Source organism: Tupaia chinensis, unplaced genomic scaffold (genome assembly GCF_000334495.1).
Source record: "Tupaia chinensis unplaced genomic scaffold, TupChi_1.0 Scaffold000270_2, whole genome shotgun sequence".
Classification (NCBI taxonomy): Eukaryota; Metazoa; Chordata; class Mammalia; order Scandentia; family Tupaiidae; genus Tupaia; species Tupaia belangeri.
The window spans coordinates 2,806,427-2,827,370 of NW_006159751.1; the positions used below are offsets into that span (position 1 = coordinate 2,806,427).

Here is a 20,944-nt window from a genome sequence, read left to right on the forward strand (position 1 = left end):
CCCCCCAGGAGGGATGGCCATGCCGCAATCCCTTCTCCTCCATTCTCCTCTTGGGATCCTGGGTGCGCGCGCGCACACACACACACACACACACACATGCCCGGCGTGAGTTTAAGCCACCGGGTCGGGCTCAAACTGGGGTTGACTACATGAGTGTCCAGCGACATAGCCATTACGCTAACTGCTGATCCCTGGTCCCTAAATGTTTTTAAAGTGAGATTTTTGCTGTAAGGCGTGTGTGCTCACCAGAGACAGAAAGCAAGAAATCACCCCCCCACCCCGCCCCAGAGGGGATGGCCATGTCGCAATCCCTTCTCCTTTATTCTCCTTTCAGGATCTTGGGCATGCACACACATGTGCTTGGCGTGTTTTAAGCTGCCAAATCTGGGATTTGAACTGCAGTCGACTAAGTGGGAGTCCAGTGATGTAACCATTATGCCATCTGCTGGTTCTCAATCCAATTAAATTCTGCCACTAACTATTCAGAGTTAGTATTAAACTCCAGAAATCAGAGACTCAGCCCCATAGGACTACACTCATTTCTAATACCGTTTGCTTGTCCCAGATCTTAGATTTCTGATAATCACCTCTAACTTGGGGTTCTTACAACCTGCTCAAGTTCAATAACTTGTTAGAACAGCTCAGAGAATTCAGAGAAATACTTTGCTTACCTTTACTGATTTATTATAAAACATACCACTCAGAAAAAGCCAGAAGGAAGAGATTCATAGGGTGAGGTGTGAGGGACGGCCATGGAGCCCTCTCCCTGGGAGCTAGCCTCCCTCCTAGCGCCTCAAAGTGTTCTTCAACCCAGAAGCTCTCTGAACCCTGTTGTTTGGGGATTTTTAATGGAGGTTTCATTACAAGCCTCCCCCTCCCAGAGCTCAGGGGCTGGAGGTGAAAGTTCCAGTCCTCTAATTGCTCCTTGGTCTTTCTGGAGACCAGCCCCATCCTGAAGCTATTAGAGGACTCTTGTCACCAGCCATCTCGTTAACACGCAAAAAACAATTCTTTTCTTCCCATAATGTATTTACTTTTTTCCTTCTTTCCATAGTTGTTAGTTTTTATACATTTAATCTCTGTGTATCATTACAGCCTGCAAAATGAATGTTCCCAGATGAATACACTGTGTATTTGTCCAGTTAAAGGTATTATACACATTATCAACAGATAATTTCCTACAAAAAACACTTCTTCTCACTCCAGCGATTACAAGGCTTTTAGGAGCTGTGTGGACAAAGACCACGATACATTTCCCACTATGCCACAGCTACACACGTGATTCCACTTACCCAGTTTTGGAAAAGGCAAAACTGCAGGCCGCAGCAATCAGATCAGTAGCTGCCATGGGTGGGGGGTGAGGGAAGCCGATGACTGCAAAAGGGCAGGAGGAAACTGTTTTGGTTGTTAGAAATGTTCTATATTGGGTAGTAGTTATTTGACTCAACATTTCCATTGAGACTCATAAAACTTGGGGCCAGCAGGTGGCGTAGTGGTTAAGGCACTGGACTCTCACATGGTCGCTCAAGGTTTAAGTCCTGGACCCAGTGGCTTGAAACTCATGCTGGGTGTATGTGTGTGTGTGCCCAAGATCCTGAGAGGAGAATGGAGAAGAGATTGTGGTGTGGCCATCCCCCCTGGAGGGTGATTGCTGTCTTTCTGTCTCTCTGGAGAGCACACATACCCTATAGAAAAAAGCTCTCCAAAACAAAAACAAAAACAAAACACCCTCTCATACAACTTTAAAAAGGGGGAATTGTAATATATGTTGAGTATACCTTAATAAATCTGAGTTCAAATAAAAGTAATTATCTTCCTTCATTTTTTTTTTTTTTTGGAGAGATTTTCACTGTAGGGCGCGTGCGCTCGCCAGACAGACAGAGAGAGACATAGAGACAGAAAGCGAGAAATCACCCCCCAGGGGGGATGGTCACGCCACAATCCCTTCTCCTCCATTCTCCTCTCAGGATCCTGGGCACACACACACATGCGCCTGGTGTGAGTTTTAAGCCACCGGGTCCAGGACGCGAACCGCAGTTGACTACGTGGGAGTCCAGCGACATAGCCATTACGCTAACTGCTGGTTCCCCTTCCTTCATTTTTTATCAATCCCCTGTCCCTAGAATATAATCAGTTATTTTAGACTGCTATAAAAGAGTTACGTAAGAATTCCATTGCTGAGTGCCTAATGTGATTCCATGGGCGTGCCCACTGTCCTACACTCAGAGAACAGGGTTCAGTTGAATTTTCAGTTCTCTTTGGTCAAAACTCCTCTGGTTATGATTTCAGACTAGATGCTCTGTTCTCTGGGGCCCTTCCTAGTCCACATTCTTCAGGAACTTCTTTGGGCTCCTCTTCTTTGCCTTCCTTCGTCTGCTTCTCTGCTTTCTGTTCTTTTGCCTCAAGTCGATAACTGATGCCCATGCCGATAAAGAGATAGAGGCCTGCGGTAATTAGGATTACACCACAAGACCAGTATATGTATTTGTAGTCTCCATATATGTCATTGAGATGACCTGAAGATAAGTTAAAAAAGAAAAAAGTATGTAGGTAAAAATAAACAAGGATACCCTTCCCTAAACAGAATTTAATCATCTACTCGGAAAGAAGATGTCAATCCCATCCTCAAAGCGCCCACAAATGACACATCAGCATAAAAAAGAATTGTTAAACTGACCTGCTCTGTCATTTATAATACCATGCTGATTTTGTTTCCTTTTACTTTCTTGTACAAAAATTTGCTACAGGGCGTGTGAGCTCACCAAAGACAGAGGAGAGAGGGAGTGAGAAAACACCTGGTTGGGAGGGAGGGATGGCCATGCCACAATTCCTTCTCCTCCATTCCTTTTCAGGATTTTGTTCACAAGCACACACACATGTCCCAAGTAATAATTTTTGTTTGTTTTTTAGAGAGATTTTTTGCTATGGGTGCATGTGCTCGCCAGAGAGACAGAGACAGACTGAGAGACAGAAAGTGAGAAATCACCTCCCTTCCCCCCGGCGGGGATAGTCACGTCACACAATCCTTTCTCTTCCATTTTCCTCTTGGGAGATATGACAGGATATATAAATGATTTGACAGCCTCTGGTACACTATGAGCTCTCACCGGATCGCTACTGTTATATTAAATATTACTATGGAGATAAATTTCATGATTAAAATGCAATCACCACTAGTATGTTAAAAGTGAAGTTGTACATTATGTATTTTTCTATATTAATCATGCTAGTTTTATGACAGAAAAATTACTGTTTAAGAATAATTTTATTTAATATTATTAAAAAAAAAAACAACTTAGCCAGAGAGAGACAAGGAGGGAGAAAGTGAGAAAGCAAGTGCCAGGTCTGGAACTTGAACTGCAGTCTGCCATGTAGGAGTCCAGCGCCTTAAACATCATGCCACCTGCCGGCCCCAGAAAAAAAAATATTTTTAGAGTTTGTTTTTGTTTTTTTTGTTTTTTTTTTTTTGCTATAGGGCGCATGCGCTAGCCAGACAGAGAGACAAAGAGACAGAAAGCAAGAAATCACCCCCAACCCCAGAGGGATGGCCACGCCACAATCCCTTCTCTTTCATTCTCCTCTCGGGATCTTGGGCACGCATGCACATGCGCCCAGTGTGAATTTTAAGCCACCAGGTCCAGGACGCGAACCATGGTCGACTACGTGGGAGTCCAACGACATAGCCATTACGCTAACTGCTGGTCCCCAGAAAAAATTATTTTAAAAAACATCAAGGGGAGTGGGGCAGCAGGTAGCATAAGGCACTGGACTCACACATGCTGACTCCCATGAGCCCTGCAGCTTGAACCTCATGCCAGGCACATGTGTGTGCATGCCCCAAATCCTGAGAGAATGGAGAAGGGATTGTGGCATGACCATCTGTCTGGGAGGTAATTTTTCACATTCCCTTCCTCTGCCTCCCTGTCTCTGGTGAGCACACACACCCCATGGCTAAAAGCAAAAATCAACAAGCAAACAAATGTTGGCAGGGGGTGGAGGGCAGATGGCATGGATGTTAAAGTGCCTGGATCCTACATGGCTGTGGGGTTTAAGTCTCAGATAGTGGCTTAAGAAACATGCTGGATGTGTGTGCATATGTGTGTGCCCGAAGTCCTGAAAGGAAAATGAAGAAGGGACTGTGGCATTCTATCCCCTCGGGGGGGGGGGGTGATTTCTCTCTCTCTGTCTCTCTCTCGGGATCATATGTGCCTTATAGCAAACTAAAAACAAACAAACAAATCCCAAAAAAGTAAAAAAAAGAAAGAAAGAAAGAAAGAAAGAAAGAAAGAAAGAAAGAAAGAAAGAAAGAAAGAAAGAAAGAAAGAAAGAAAGTCAGTCAATCAAATGCTGGGCCAGCTGGTGGCGTGGTGGTTAAGGCAACAAGATCCCACAGGGCAGACCGCATGGTTCGAGTCCTGGAATCGGCAGCTTGAGAACTACTCCAGGCTCCTATTCATGTATGACCAAAATCCTGAAAGGAGGGAGATATGGAGAAGGGATTGTGGTGAGATGGGGAGTGTGTGTGTGTGGTTTTCTTTCTCACATTCCCTCTCTATGTCTGTCTGACAAATGCATGCACCTTCTGACAAAATTAAGGAAGGGAGGGGCAGCAGGTGGTGTGGTGATTAAGGACTCTGGACTCTCACTGGGTTGACTGCGATTTGAGTCCCGGACCTGGTGGCTTGCTTTCTCACGTCCCCTCTCTCTCTCTCTCTCTCTCTCCTTTGCTTGATTGCCCTGTCCCTCTCTGGTCAAAAGTAAAATAAATAAATAAATAAAGTTAAATTAAAAAAAAGAAAGAAAGAAAAAGTGTGGGAAAAAAACCACTGAAGCTTTGTAATAATATTTGATTCTCCTTTCAGCTTAATGGTCTGATTCACTTCAATTCTGTGAGCATTTGAGCATTCATGCTGAGCCAGCACTGAGGGTGCAGAGGAGAAAGTCTCACACTTTGCCATCCAACAGCTCACCGAGCTCTGCTTTCTTCCTTTCTTCTTCCTTCCTTCCCTTCTTGCCAGAGAGCATGTGCACTCACGAGAGAGAGAGAGAGAGAGAGAGAAGTGAGAAAGCACCGCCCGGGGGATGGTCGTAGTACAATCTCCTCTTCTCCATTTCTCCATGTTGCTGGGATTTAGGGCCCACACATACACATACTGGAGTGTTATTTTTTCAAGCTGCTGAGTCAGGATTCGAACCATGGTCAGCAATGTGAGATCCAGCTCTTCTTAACCATCAGGCTATGAGCCAGCCTAGTAATCTCTGCTTTCTGTCCCCTTCCCAATGGTACATGCTTGTTTCATGGTAATGGAACCAGAGGTAAGAAGACATACTATACCTAAAAGCGGTGGCCCCAGGAGGACAGGACAGCATTCCACAATGGTCACCAGTCCCACGGCGCTGGAGAACCTCTGGGGTCCAATGAGGTCCATCAGTGTTTCAAACAACACCGAGCTAAACCACCCAAAGGCAAATCCAAGGACGCCCGCGTAGACGCAGAACCCGATGTAGCTGGTGAATAAAGGCAGCACCATATGGCACACTCCGTTTGCGATGATAGAAGCAGCGAAGTAATACTGAATCCGCGGTCTTACCCATTTTGTGTTAGCTACAAGTCCCATAGACGGTCTGGCTACAATGTCGACAAAAGACAAAATAGAAAGAAGGAAGGCGGCCTTCTCGCTAGTGTGATGTTGACTTTTGGCGTAACTGCTGAGAAAGATTAAAGGTGTAGCCAGTCCGAAAGTCATTATTACATTACCAGAGAGGTACAGGACAAAGCCTCTGTGAGCGAACAGGGATAAATCCAGAAGTTTGTTAACCCTTTGGAAAACGGATCGCTTCTCCTCTTTGGGCTTTCCGCTGTTAAGTTCTGGGCTTGCGTCGCCCGCACCTTTTTCTGTCTCAGATTTTCCAGCTTCCTGAAAGGATTCTTTAGACTTATCTTGCCCCATCTGGCTAGGCTTAGGCCCTACGGGTCGCATCAGGGATCCAGCTACACAGCAGTTTAGTAAGATACCCCCAAGAATTAGGAGGCTTCCTCTACAGCCGAAGATATCAAAGAGAGCCTGATTGAGGGGGGCCAGGGCTGCAAGGAGCACAGGGCTGCCAGCCATGGCCAGCCCATTGGCCAGTGGTCGCCTCTTGTAGAAATATTTGCTGATCATGGTCAGAGCTGGATTCAAGTTGAAGGCAAGCCCAAGGCCTGGAAGGGAAAGTAAAAAACTACTTATTGTGATAAGTGTCAGAAACATTTATTAACAATTAAATACAAACGAAACAGAAAAAGAACAAATTCAGCACCATTGTAAGAGAGGCTTTTAGTTTACTAGAGGGCACGTGCATACTTACCAGAGAGAGATGACAGAAGAGAGAAAGGGAGAAAGCACCCCATGAGGAGGGGCGTGGTCACGCCGCAATCCCTTCTCCTTTCCTCCATCCTGCTGGAATTCTGGGCTAGCACACACATGTACCCAGTGTGATTTTCAAGCTCCCAGGGCTGGGACTCACTGTGCGGTATGGGATCTCACCCTCTTAACCACCAGCCCATGGGGCCAGCCCAAGGGAGGCTTGTACACTTCCTAGATCATTAGGTGGGTGGATATCAAATAAATATAGCTATAAAGTCTCTTTATGTAGCAAATGCCAACTTTAAAATTTAACATAAAACAAATCTTTCCACTCTAGCAACCAAAAGAATAATAAATGTAGTATTCTATATTTAGGTTCATAATATTAGCTTTCCTGAGGAACAGGGAATTGGAAACAACAAGGAAAAAATAGATTTTTCAGTCAGTGGGGCTGGGAGAAATAATGATTCCACGAAGTTCCTACGTAGTCTCTCATTCTTGCTGTCCTATCGGTAAAGCAGGCCAGGGCACTCTCATTTCTATCTTTCCAAGAACTGCCCATGCATACTTCTCACCCTGGTCGGGAAGCCGAGGATTTGGCCCTTAGCTAGCTCCGGCTCTAGCTAAGAGGGGGACCCAGGTCTGACACTCAGCCCACCTTGAAAGCAGGCACCTGCAGGCCCAGTTATGCAGGTGAGGCAGAGAATCTTTTTTTTTTTTTTTAAGGTTTGTTTTTTTGTTTGTTTGGCCATAGGGCACATGGGTTAGGTAGAGAGACAGTGACCCCAGGGGGGATGGTCACGCCGCAATCCCTTCTCCTCCATTCTCCTCTCGGGATCTTGGGCACGCACGCACATGCGCCCGGTGTGAGTTTTAACCCACCGGGTCCGGGACGCGAACCGCAGTCGACTACGTGGGAGTCCAGCGACATAGCCATTATGCTAGCTGCTGGTTCCCGAGGCAGAGAATCTTGACACAGAAAGATTCTGTTTTTTGTTTTGTTTTGTTTTGTTTTGTTTTTTATTTAATTTATTATTATTATTATTATTAAAAAAACAAACAACAACAAAAAAACAGATATTGGGACCAGCAGATGGCGTAATGGTTATGTCACTGGACTCCCATATAGTCGACCACAATTGGAGGCCCAGACCTGGTAGCTTAAACTCACGCCAGGTGTATCTGCATGCATGCCCAAAATCCCAAGAAGAGAATGGAGGAGAAAGGATTGCATCATGGCCCTTCTCCCTAGGGGGTGATTTCTCACTTTCTGTCTCTGTCTCCCTCTGTATCTCTGGCAAGCACATGTGCCCTATAGCAAAAATCTCTCAAAATAAATAAATAAATAAAATCATAGCTCTTGGCCCAGTCTCTGGTACCGTAAGTAGAGTACAGGTCTTTGAAGCTAGAAGCCACGTGCCAGCTCTTTGCCAGGCTGAAAACACACTGTACCTATGCACATGCCCAGGATCCTGGCAGGCTGGCGGGCTGGAGGGAGGGGATTGCAGCAACTCAGCACCATGGAGGGTGTTTCTCTTTCGTTCTCTCACATGCACGTGAATGAAGAAACAAAGAAAACCGATTTAAAGTTTTTGTTTAGTATTTATTACTATCTAGTATTTTTCTTATTTATTCATTTATCTGTTGGACTGTCTGCTTCCCTCCACTAAAGAGCCGGAATCTTGTCTACCATGTAGACCCTGCCCCCACAGTGCTTTAGTGCCTGGCACATAGTAGAGATTCAATCAATATTAAGTCCTGGCATATAGTAGAGATTCACTAAATAAATAAATCAATAATTTTTTAAGTTTATTTTTTATTTCTTTCATGAAAGAGATTGGTGGGGGAGGATACCCTCGACAAGGTCTCATTACCCTGCAATCCCCTCTCCCCAGCCTGGAACTAGTCATGACCCTCGGTATGCATGCATGTCACATTTCACGTTGATTTGGCATCCAAACCCATGGCTGGCCATGTGGCATCCAGCACTGCAGATCAGTACACTACTGTCTGCACCAACACGGCAGGGCCTCGGTAAATGTTTGATGAATTGATTAATAAAGGAAAAAATAAAAGTTGAATAACTAGAGAAGAACAACTAAAGTGATATTCCTGCCTTGTGTTATTATTGTGAATGGATTAAAATATCTATTTATTTATTTTAATTTGCCAGAGGGTGTGTACACCCCTGGGGGGATGGCCAAGCCACAACCCCTTTTCCATTCTCCTCTGAGGATCTTGGGCACGCATACATATGTGCTTGGCATGATTTTCAAGCCAGTGGGTCCAGGACTTAAACCGTGCAGTGGCCATGTGGGATCTGGCTGCCTAACCTCCACAACATCTGCTGACCCCTAACGCACCATTCACAGCTCACCCCATACCCTTTATCTACTCTATCTTAATACCAAAAAAAGAAAAGGAAGAAGAAAGGAAGGAAGGAAACTCGTAACTAATTTATTCAACAAACAATAACTACCCATTATGTGCCAGGACATTCTTTAAAAGCTTGCTTGTCTGCTGTTCTTAACACATTTACAGCTCTTTAAAATAAAACCTCTGTTTTTTCTAATGAAGAAATTTTATTTCTCAAAAAATAAAATGGCAGACGAATGCTATATGTGGTCCACACACACAAAAAAATAATAATACTTAGGAATGAATCAGTAGTGGGGCCAGCAGGGTGGCATGGTGGTTAGAGGCACTGGACTCCCATATGGCTGACCACAGTTCGAGTCCTGGACCTGGTGACTTGCTTTCTCACTTTCCTCTCTCTTGCTCTCTCACTCTGTCCCTCTCTGGTCAAATTAAAATAAAATAAATGAACAAATAAAATAATTTTTAAAAAAAGAATCAGTAGTGACTCACCTCCAATGACGCCAATACACAAGTAAAGCTCCTGAACGGTGTTACAGAAAGAAGCTGCAATCAAGCCACAGCCTGACAAACAGCCTCCAACTATCATCACTGGACGGCTGCCATATTTATTCACCAGGATGCTGCTGATCGGGCCTAGGAAACAACAAACAACTCACGTAAAGGAGCAGCCCATTCCTCACATCCAACCCCACACAAGGCACTGCTGACAGAAAGGGTACCAAGACAAAAATCCCTGCCCTCTAAATACACAGTAAGCAGTGGTAAGGAATGTCGCTTCCGATCATTATTTCAGGGTCATAGATTTATGCACAAAAACAGTAGCACCAATCATACGTTTTCTACACACCCGTTAATAGAACATATTGGACAGGTTTTAACTGAAGTGTAAAAGACCTTAATCAATCTCTTAAAAGCAGAATAGGCTGCAAATACTCTGATTTTACATATTCATAAAATCCTTCCTGTATTGGGCTGGCCCTATAGCCTCTTGGTTAAGGGAGATGGATCCCGCATGGCCAACTGCAGTTTGAACCCCAACCCCAGCAGCATGAAAAACATGTCAGGCACATGTGTGTGTGTGTGTGTGCCCAAAATCCTGACAAAATACAGAAATGTAGAAGGGGTTGTGGTGTAATTCTATCCCATTGAGGGGTATTTTCTCCTTCTCCCTCTCTTTGTCTCTAGTGAGCACACATGCTCTTTGGCAATAAAAATAATTCTCTTGGGGCCAGCAGGTGGCATGGTGGTTAAGGGGACTTCAAAAAGTTCATGGAAAAAATGGAATAAAAGTATGAATTCATTTTGATGCAAAAAATTTGGAAATCCATGGATAGTTTCTTGTAACACATTTTTTCCCATAAGCTTTTGAAGATCTCACATATTTAGCAAGTTTGCTACATTTTTTTTTTTTTTTGAGAAGTGTTTGCTAGCATATTTAGCAAGTTTGCTACATTTTTTTGCTATAGGGTGCATGCACTTGCCATACAGACAGAGAGAGAGAGATAGAAAGCGAGAAATCACCCCCCGGAGGGATGGCCATGCCGCAATCCCTTCTCCTCCATTCTCCTCTCGGGATCTCAGGCACGCACGCACACGCGCCCGGCGTGAGTTTAAGCAACCGGGTCCGGGACTCGAACCACGGTCGGCTACGTGGGAGTCCAGCGACATAGCCATTACACTAACCGCTGGTCCCCAGTTTGCTACATTTTTAATGTTTTAGATGGGTATTGGTGGCTAAGACAGATGATGAGACGTATGAGCAAATCTAAAGAAATTTCTGACTTCAGAGCATATGCTTATAAACTAGCTAAAGTATGCTTTGTTTCTCATAGAGAACCAAACCAAACTACAAAACGAGGACACCTACCATCACCAGTTCTCTTCACCATGATACTGGGAGTCGGAGCCAGCACAGCAAGCCAGGGAAGAAAAGGTGTAAGGAAAGGGAAGAAATCAAACTACCAACATTTGCAGAAATTATGTTTGCATATCTAAAAATTTAGGCAGCATCTACCAAAAAACTATGAGAAATAAGAGCTTAGAGGGTGGGAAAGGGCAGAGGGTGAGAAATAGGGATTTTATATATAGATATATGAAACTAGGAATGGAAAATTACTGACAATAACATGCATGATTAAGACACTATGCAGTATATTCTGGATGGGAAATTACATTTTGTTTGCTGTGATGATGCTTAGGGAATGAATGTAAATTAATTAAAAAATGTTTCAGAATAATAAATAAAAATGAAAGGGATCAGCACTTGGTGTATGGCTATGTTCCTGGACTCCCATGTAGTCAACCACAGTTCAAGTCCTGGACCTAATGGCTTAAACTCATGCTGGGCCCGTATGTGTGTACCAAAAAAACCCAAAAAACAAAAAACAAAAACCAAAAAAAACCCAAAAAACAAAATACCCCCCAAGAGCTTAGCAAGGTTACAAGATAGTTAAAATACAAAAATAAATTGCCTTTCAATGAACTTTTCAGGAAAGTTATTCTTTTTAATAATAACTATTCTATAAAATTATGATTTATCTAACAAAACATTTGGTTATTATTGAGAAAATAGCCTTTAATGACAAAAGAAATGAAAAATAATTATAATCACACAGCTTCAAAAACCATTTCAAAAACTTCACTGATGAAGGCATCAAAAATAAGGTGTCTGTCTGCCTATTAAGAGCTTAAGAGTGGGACCAGCAGTTGGTGTAATGGCTATGTCACTGGACTCCCATGTAGTCGACTATGGTTCTAGTCCCGGACCCGGTGGTTTAAACTCACGCCAGGCACGTGTGTGTGAGTGCCCAAGATCCCAATAGGAGAATGGAGGAGAAGGGATTGCGGCATGGCCATTCCCCTGGGGGGTGGGGGTGATTTCTCGCTTTCTGTCTCTTTGTCTTTCTGGCAAGCGCATGCACCCTTTATCAAAGACCTCTGCAAAAAAAAAGCTAGAGAACAGACCTCTGTGGGTACTTACCTCCACCATACATGACAGCAAACATGATGGAAGAGATCCATGACACTTCACTCGTGCTGGCATGAAATATACCTTCGATTTCTTTGTAAAATACAGAAATAGATTTGCCGAATGCACAAGAGAAGCCAATGGAAATGAAAGCTCCTACTACCACTGCCCACCCCCAGCCTCCATCTGGGGGAGTGTACACAACGGGGCTTCCATTTGATGGTGGCATTGTCAGTAAAGTAAATTCCAAATGCAGTTCCAATCCGAGTATCTAAAAGATATGAAAATTGAAACCGTACATAACAAAGAGGTCGTTAACAAAGTACTCTCACAAAACCCCCTAACATCTATATGCAAATGAATGTTACTTATCCTCCCCAAATACTATAGAAAAAGTCATGATATTGTCCATAATTTTTAGATGTTTAAAGTTAAAAACTCATGGGACCAGCAGTTAGCATAATGGCTATGTTGCTGGACTCCCATGTAGACAACATAGGTTCTAGTCCTGGACTCGGTGGCTTAAAACTCATGCCGGGCGCGTGTGAGTGCATGCCCAAGATCCTGAGAGGAGAATGGAGGAGAAGGGATTACGGCGTGGCCATCCACCCTGGGGGGATGATTTCTCGCTTTCTGTCTCTCTGTCTGTCTTTCTGGTGAGCACACACGCCCTATAGCAAAAACCTTTCAAAAAAGAAAGTTATAAACTCACTACCCTTGCACTGTACACCCAAAGCATCTGGACATTGTGTTCTCCATGTGAGATTTTAAGTCACCTACTTCAATTTCCTTAGCAATTATAGGTTTAGTCACCCTTCTATTGCCGGAAGGGTATTTTCCTATCTTTACAGGGTCTTGATAGGGCATTTCCTATAACTTCTTCCAGTTTATCAAAGTTTTCAAATTTGCTGGCATAGAATTTTCAACTCAGTGGATCTCTGCCTATGTCTCCTTAATCACGTAATCTGTGCCCTCTTCTCCCCTACCGTTAATCCCAGAGGTTTATCTATTTTTTTTGTTTACCTCAGAGAACATTTTTAGCTTTGCTGTTTTTACTGTATCTTTTCCTATATTTCACTGACTCTTTTTTTTTTTTTTAAATTTTTGCCATCAGGTGTGTGCACTCACCAGAGACAAAGAAAGTGAGAAATGCCCCCTCCCATGGAAATTGCCACCCTGAAATCCTTCATTTCCCTCTTGGGATTTTGGACATGCACACACATGCACCTGCAGTTGAGTCTAGGATTCAAACTGCACTGTCAGCCATGCGGGATCCAGATGCCTTAACCAACCACCATGCCGTCAGCTCACCCTCACTTTTTTTGTTGTTGTTGTACGGTGTGTGTGCTTGCCAGAGAGAGCACATGCTCGTGGGTCTGGTGAGATTTTCAAGTCACTAGGGTCTAGGACTTAAACCCTGGTCAGTCATGTGTGAGAGTCCAGTGACTTATTCACAACACCACCTGCTGGCCCCAACCCTCATTGACATTTTTTTTTTGAGAGGTTTTTGAGAGAGAGACAGAGACAGACAGAGAGACAGAAAGCGAGAAATCACCCTCCAGGGGGGATGGCCATGCCGCAATCCCTTCTCCTCCATTCTCCTCTTGGGATCTTGGGCACACACGCACACGCGCCCGGTGTGAGTTTAAGCCACCGGGTCCAGGACTCGAACCATGGTCAACTACATGGGAGTCCAGCGACATAGCCATTATGCTAACTGCTGGTCCCCCTCATTGACTTTTTAATCATTTCTATTTTCACTTTTTGGAATTTATTCTTTTTCAAAACTAAGGCGGACACTTAGCCAATTTATTTATTTATTGGCTTGTTTTTAGATAGCCATTATGCTAGCTGCTGGTCCCCCTCATTGACTTTTTAATCATTTCTATTTTCACTTTTTGGAATTTATTCTTTTTCAAAACTAAGGTGGACACTTAGCCAATTTATTTATTTATTGGCTTGTTTTTAGATTTTTGACATAAGGTGCATGTGCTCACTGAAGAGTCAGAGATACAGAGAAGGAAATGAAGAAATCACCTCCCCACACCCCCCCACACACACACACACCCAGAGATGGCCTTACTGTAATCCCTTCTCCATTCTCCTCCCAGGAGAATGCATGCACATGTACCTTGCATGTTTTTTAAGCCTGTGCAGTTGGCCATGTGGAATCCACCTAACTTAACCTCCATTCCACCGACTGGCCTGATACTCTCCCCCGACCCCCAGTTCTTGCTATAGGGTGCATATGCTTGCTGAGGAGAGAGAGAAAGAGAGAGAGAGAGAGTGAGAAATCACCCTTTAGAGGGATGACCATGCTGTAATCCTGTCTCTATTTTCTTGGGATTTGAGGCACACATGCACACATTCCAGGCATGTGTGCAGGCTTGCAAGCCACTGGGTCTGGTCACCCATGTGGGATCTAGCCACCTTAACCACCACACCTCCTGGCTGGCCCTATTTCTTTTCTTTCTTTCTTTTTAGAATATTTTTATCTTTATTCATGATGGAGCACATGAAAGACAGAGGGTGAGTGTGTGTGTGAGAGAGAAGTACCCTCCACAACATCTGATTATGCTAAGATCCCTTTCCTCTAGTCCCCCAGCCCCTCCAATCATGGGCACTCGATGCGTTCTCAGGCTGACTAGGCCAAGGATTTAGAGTGTGGGTGCCCTGTGGGATCCAGCTTCATGAGCAGTGCCTTACCGCTGCAGCACAGAGCAGGCCCTAGATGCTATTTAATTACCTATTTTGTGCTGGACTCTCATAAGCTTCTTGTGTGCTCACCTTAACATTTGTTAATTCAGCATTCATTCAGCCTTCACACTGCTGAAAATGCATCCTCGGATGTTTGATTTCCTTTACTTCTCCCTGGACGTCTTCCTTTCATGCAGGTCACTCAATCCTTTTCGTTTTGATTCAATGACTCCGTTTCTTCTATTTATATCAATGAGGCTGGTGAGTAACCAAAAATATAACTCAGCTTGAATAAAAAGAAAATGCTGCTGGCCAGCAGGTGGCACGGTGGTTAAGGCACATGGCCGACAGCAATTTGAGTCCTGAACCTGGCAGTTTGAAAATCACACCAGGCACGTGGGCATGTATGCCCCAAATCCTAGGAAAATAGAGGAGAGGGATTGCAGTGTGGACATCCCCCTGGGGGTGTTTCTCACTTTCTTTCTCATTCTCTCTGTCTCTTTCTCTGGCAAGTGCATGCACCCTATGGCAAAAACAAAAACAAAATGCTTGAGCAGTCCTGTGGCCTAATGATTAAGGGAGCTGGATCCAGTGCATGCACCCTATGGCAAAAACAAAAACAAAAACAAAATGCTTGAGCAGCCCTGTGGCCTAATGATTAAGGGAGCTGGATCCCATACAGCTGATGAGAGTTCAAATCCCAGCTTGGAGGCTTGACAGGTGCATGTGCGCATGCCCAAAATCCTGACAGGGTGGAGAGATGGAAGAGAAGGAATTGTGTCATGACCACGTCCCATGGGCAGGTGCTTTCACTCTATTTCTCTTTCTCTCTCTCTGATGAGCAGATGTACCCTATGGTACTTAAAAAAAGAAAAAAAGGAAAGAAAAAGAAGAAAGTCTTCTTGGCTTATGTAACTGGGAAATCTAGGGTGGGGGGGTTTCTGACTTTTGGCATGTTTGGGTTCAAGGACCAAATGAGGTGGTCAGGGACATCTGCCCATCTACTGGTCCAGCTCTCCTCTTCTGTGTTGGTTTCACTTTCAGACAGGCCCTCAAGTCACTGACACAAGACCTGGCAATAACTCCTAACTGCCACACTCTCCCATAGCAGTCCAGCGTCTCTCTAGGCAACGAGATCCCCCAAATGCTGCTCTGACAACATACTGCGCTTTGAGTGAATACTTGGTTCAACCAAGACTAATCACAGTATAAGCCTTGATTGGCTGGGTGGAACTTACATGCCTGCAGCCTGCGGTCTAGTCACAGAACAGACAGAATGGACGGACAACATTTTAAAAATGCTACAAAGGCCGTATGTAGCTTGCTCTGGCTCGGACTGCTCCAGCTACATTGGCTCTTTATTTTTTGAGAATGTCAATCGCACTCTTTACAGAGTTTCTGAACTTTCTATTATCTTGGCCTAGAACTGTGTTTGCTCAGACACCATTTCCAATCTAATGTTCACATAACAGGGAGATTTCTGGATCACCCTAAACCAAACAGCGACCTCTTTTATCTCACTCCTTATCCTGTGTGTGCTCACTGGAGAGACAGAGAGACAGAAAATGAGAAATCACCCCCCTGGGACTGGGGTGGAGATGGCCATGTTGCAATCCCTTCTCCTTTGTTCTCCTGGGATCTTGGGTACACACGCACACATGCTCAGTGTGAGTCTGAAGCCACCAAGTCTGGGACTTGAACCATGGTTGGCCATGTGGCAGTCCAGTGGTGTAAATGCTATGCCATCTGCTGGTCTTAAGTGGCACTTGTTTCTAATCATAGCAATGCAGGGAGGCTGAGGCAAGAAGGTCACAGGCTTGACGCTGGCCTGGATGACACAGCCTCTGTCTAAAAAGGAGTGGGACACTGTGGCACACACCTTGCTGGGGTAGGAGGGCCGTGACAGCAAGAACTCGTCTAAAAAAAGGAAAACCAGAGACTTTTTACAATGCTATGTCCCTAGGTCTTTGGCATGTTCTAATGCTTAACAAATATTTGATGAATGAATAAAGAAGTTGATCAACCCAGAAGACTAGATGCTGGAAAGGCCCAAGACTCACTCGCTGCACATACACAGTCTCCTCGTGTTCTGACACTCAGATCTCATCTGCTGATGTGGCTCACTACCGCTCAGCTGATAGTCAGATTTCCAGCCCGAATCACTGGCCAAACCAGAAGCCTGGGAGCCATCCTTCTCTCATTTGCCCTCATGTCCCGTATCTGACTAATCCGTAGAGCTGCTGACTACCCCCTTCTTCACTCTGACAGCCACAACACCTTGGATAGCGACACCATATCGCAGGGCTGATTAGTTTCCCAATCTTCCATCTTTCTGTTTCTCCATTTCATTTTCCAAGCAGTCTTCTCAAGAGGAAAGCCTGGTCATTTTGCTCCTTTCTTTAATACCCTCCTATGGATCTAGATATACCACCCTCAGAATAATTTTTACCCAAAAAAACTTTTTAAAATTTGCTATAGAGTGCATGTGCTCACTGGAAAGAGACAGAGAAAGAGAGAGAACGTGAGAAATCATCCCCTTGGGAGAATGGCCATGCACGCACACACACCCAGTGTGACTTTCCAGCTGCTGGGCCTGGGACTCAAAACTGCAGAGTTCGCCATGCAGCCTACACCACCTGCTGGCCTCTCCTCAGAATAATTTCTTAGCAAAGCATTGAAAACATTCTAGAGCCAGCCTGTGGCAAGGTATTTAAGGCAGCTAGATCCTACATGGCCAATGGCACAGTTCAAATCCTGAACCTGGCAGCTTGGAAAACATGCCAGGTGCATGTGCATGCGTGCCCAAATTCCTATAAGGACAAAGAGGAGGAAAAGGGATTGCAGGATGGCCACGCCCAAGGAGAGGTGCTTTCTTGCTTTCTGTCTCTATCTCTGTCAGGCAGGCACATGCAACTTTTTTTTGGAGGAAAAAAAGTCCATTTTATTCTAATCCAACCTTTGCTTACCTCTCCACCTTCATCTCTTCCTGACTTCCATCATACACTATGCTCCAGCCATAATGGGGAGCCCCACGTCCTTCAGAGGGGCCTGTTCTCATCTCTGCCTTTCGTGTCTTTCCCTTCCTTGTGCCTAGACCTGCTCTGCACCCCCTGACAACATAGGTGTGGGATAATCTCGTTTCCCACTAAACGGCATAAGTGCCCGTGAGCAGAAAAAACATCCATTAAGTTGAATTATATATTCCCATCCTAGAACAGTTTCTGGCAGATAAAAGGCAATTCTACAAATAAAATTAATGAAGTCTCATTTTATAGATGAAGAGGCAGCCAAACCCATTAAGTGGTAGAGCCCATTATCCAAATCCAATTATGTCTGCTTCCAAAACAAGCGTACCTTAGTGCACAGACCCTTTTTAAACAGGAAGGGAAAGATGGCTGGGTTTGTGAATTATTTTAATGGTAATGCTACTTACAGATGGATACAGGAGGCATTGTTTCAGTCCACTCTGTGGCTTAATAACCGAATACCTGAAACTGGGTGATTCATAAAAGACACAGGTTTTATTTTTGTTTTGTTTTATAGTTAGATCTTTATTGTAAAATCTGATCTGCTAAATTAGCGTCTTCCGCCAACTCTGGGAGCAGAAACCTTCACAGGCTTTACAATCTTTTGCTTAGGTGCTGCCTTCATGGGAGCCTGAGCAGCAGCCATTGCTGTCTTTTTAGATGCTTGCTTAGCCTTTTTTGCTTCCTTGGCAGCCCTGATAGCTTGTACTCACTGAGCTTTCTAACTTCAGGTTTCGGTTCCTCTCTGCCATGAAATCAGTAAGAGATGCAACCGTGTTAGCCCTCTGGAATCTGACTGTGCGGCGGGTCCTTTTCTTTTCAATTTCTTCCTACTGTCCCTTTCTGTGCTTTCTTCTGTAAAGAACAGTCCAATTTATCTGCTCAGGATTCCTCCTAGAAAGGAATGCTGACTTGCATTTTGCAATAAGAAACTGAAAAACCTTCCCGTCGGCCTGGCGTAGCACCTCCCATGTCCGGGGTATATCTCGTACCCACTGCACAGCTCAACGTTCATGGCGGCGGCTCCGGGGCAAGAGGAAAGATGGTGAAGAGCCATAAAAGACACAGGTTTATTGAGCTCAGTTTTAGAGATCCAAGGTTAAGTGGCTGCATCTGGTGAAGACCTTCGTGTTGGTGGGGTTCTGAGGAGCCCAGAACATCATATGGCCAGAGTTTGAGCATAGCATGTCTGCGTCAGTGTTTTCTTATAAACCCACAAATTTCCAGTCATGGAGGTCCCACCCTGATGTCTAGCCACTTCCCAAAGACCCCACCTCTCAACCCCATAGATGGATTAAGTCTCTACCCTCTAAATCCAGACACAATAGAAATCAAATCTTAACACATGAATTTTGCGGGGGTGACACATTCGAAGCATAGCAGAACAGTACTACTAAACAAAATCACTGCAAATAAACATTCATTTATAAGATGGGTAATGTTGGTGGCTGGAAGGCTGTGCTGCAGAGACCCGTGGCTCATCCCCTCCCCCACTCGCCTTTGAACCCTCAGGTGTGTTGATTGGGACTTTGAGAAGACTTTGTCCCATTCCCTGCTCCATCGTGACATTTCAGCAAGGGGCCTGGCTGCACTAAGCAACAGGGAGACTGAGCTGCAGAGACTGTGACTCATCCCCTGCCATATACCTCTGAATTCTAAGACTTCAGGGTTTTCTGAAGGGCCTGGTACTCATTGCACGCCTCATGGTCCCTACTGTCTTCTTCAGTTAAAGCTCAGCAGCTCAGTCCAAGGCATATCTGTTCCCTAGAAACTGGGAGAACTTTGAATCATTCAAGTCCAGTGACAACAGTGCAGGTTACTGGTGAGCATCAGAGAGGTAGGGCAGAAGAAAGATCGCTATATCACCTATTCCCGCACACCTTTGGATGCTCAGAATTAATTTGAAGAATTCAGGAAGGAATGTATAAATCACCAGATGACTTGGAACCATCGCAGAGGCACAAGAAATATGAGCAACCAAGAAAATATCTCTCCGCCAAGGGAAAACATCAATTCCTCATCGTCCACACACAATACAATGGAACTCGTGGAAATGTCAGATAAACAATTCAGAATATTTATAGTGACAAAACTAAATAAGATGCAAGAGAAAAGAGACAACAAGCTCCAGGAAATGAGGAAGTCCTTTCATGATTTGAAAGAAAAAATAAACACCATAAAAAAGAATCAGATGGAATTATTAGAGATGAAGGCTGTGATACAGGAAATTAAAACCTCCCTCAAAAGTATTAAAAGCAGATTAGATCACACAGAAGATCACATCTTTAATGTAGAAGACAAAGCCTCTGACCTAGAAAAAATGATCAAAAAGACTGAGAAAATAAACAAGAAAAGTAAGGACAATATATGAGAAATACTAGATACCATTAAGTACCCAAACATCTGCATAATTGGTATCCCAGAAGGTGAAGAAAATAATAAGGGCATTGAAAATCTATTCCATGAAATCCTGGAAGAAAACTTTCTAAACCAGAGAGGCATTCAAATATCCAGACACACCTACCATTAGTCCTGAGCTTTCCAGCATCTAGACAAGATGGCAGGCTCAGAGGGCCCTCCCACAGGCACTCACCAGAATTCACAAAGGAGACGGACCATACTCACAGAGAAGCAGCTAGAAGACTTGAACTTCTTGATCAGTAAGAACCCATACCCACACCCCAACCTTCAGAAGGAAATGGCCTTAAAAATGGACTTACATCCAACGGTGCTGCAGGTTTGGTTCAAGAACCACCAAGCAAAGCTGAAGAGGGCAAGGTTGAAGCTCACCCAGCAGCACCCTGACACCCAGAAAGAGCAGCTCCTTGGGGGCGGCGTCGAAACCAGTGCTTCCCAGAGGGACATGGACCCAGCACCCGGATCCACAGACCATGCCTATCCAGGCCCCCCAGTTTATACAGATAGCCTGACACCCTCATTTCAGCTCAGTGTATGCCCCCATAGGTCCCTCTGCTGGCCACAAAATAGCCCACTTTGGCTGTTGCCGGGATCTGAACATATACTGTCTGTCTCCCATCCTGGAGCCCCTGGTGTGCTCTCAAAGCCTCCGTCCTCGTTCTTAGCATCAGTTCTCCTTCCCTGGGTTGTACAGGGGCACCAGAGAGAGAGGCAGGACACAGCGGTCACTCTGCCAGGCCTCCCACAGGTGGAAACGCTGCCAGCTATAAGAAACAAAGTAGAGATGCGGCAACATGGACAGATGGCAGAAATATCACAGAGAGGGCCCAAAGGGGCACAGAATGGGGCCAGCGGGTGGCACGGTGGTTAAGGTGCTGGACACTCCCACGTGGCTGATGACAATTCTAGTCCCAGAGCTGGGGGCTTTCTTTCTCACTTTCACTCTCTCTCTCTCTCTCTGTCCCTCTTTGGTCAAATTAAAATAAGTAAATAAATAAAGTTAAATAAAATAATATTAGCAATAATAATAATAAACAATCAGAAACCCTCTCTATATGTTGTCTACAAGAAACACACCTTATGGATAAAGACATACATAGACTAAAAGT

The 20,944-nt window shown here is 44.6% G+C and overlaps 1 protein-coding gene across 1 annotated transcript in view; it reads right to left on the reverse strand.

The window, feature by feature from the left end:
* Window positions 1-2,083: 2,083 nt before the first annotated feature.
* The window catches only part of LOC102477701 (monocarboxylate transporter 1), a 27,510-nt gene continuing 8,649 nt past the window's right edge, over window positions 2,084-20,944 (reverse strand). Inside the window, exons 2-6 of the mRNA XM_027772294.1 lie at window positions 14,482-14,649; window positions 11,707-11,965; window positions 9,216-9,359; window positions 5,336-6,202; window positions 2,084-2,516 (exon numbers count right to left, since the gene is read on the reverse strand). Of these exons, the coding sequence (XP_027628095.1) occupies window positions 2,278-2,516; window positions 5,336-6,202; window positions 9,216-9,359; window positions 11,707-11,965; window positions 14,482-14,508 (1,536 nt within the window). The 5' untranslated portion in view covers window positions 14,509-14,649 and the 3' untranslated portion in view covers window positions 2,084-2,277. The remainder of the gene's footprint in view (window positions 2,517-5,335; window positions 6,203-9,215; window positions 9,360-11,706; window positions 11,966-14,481; window positions 14,650-20,944) is intronic.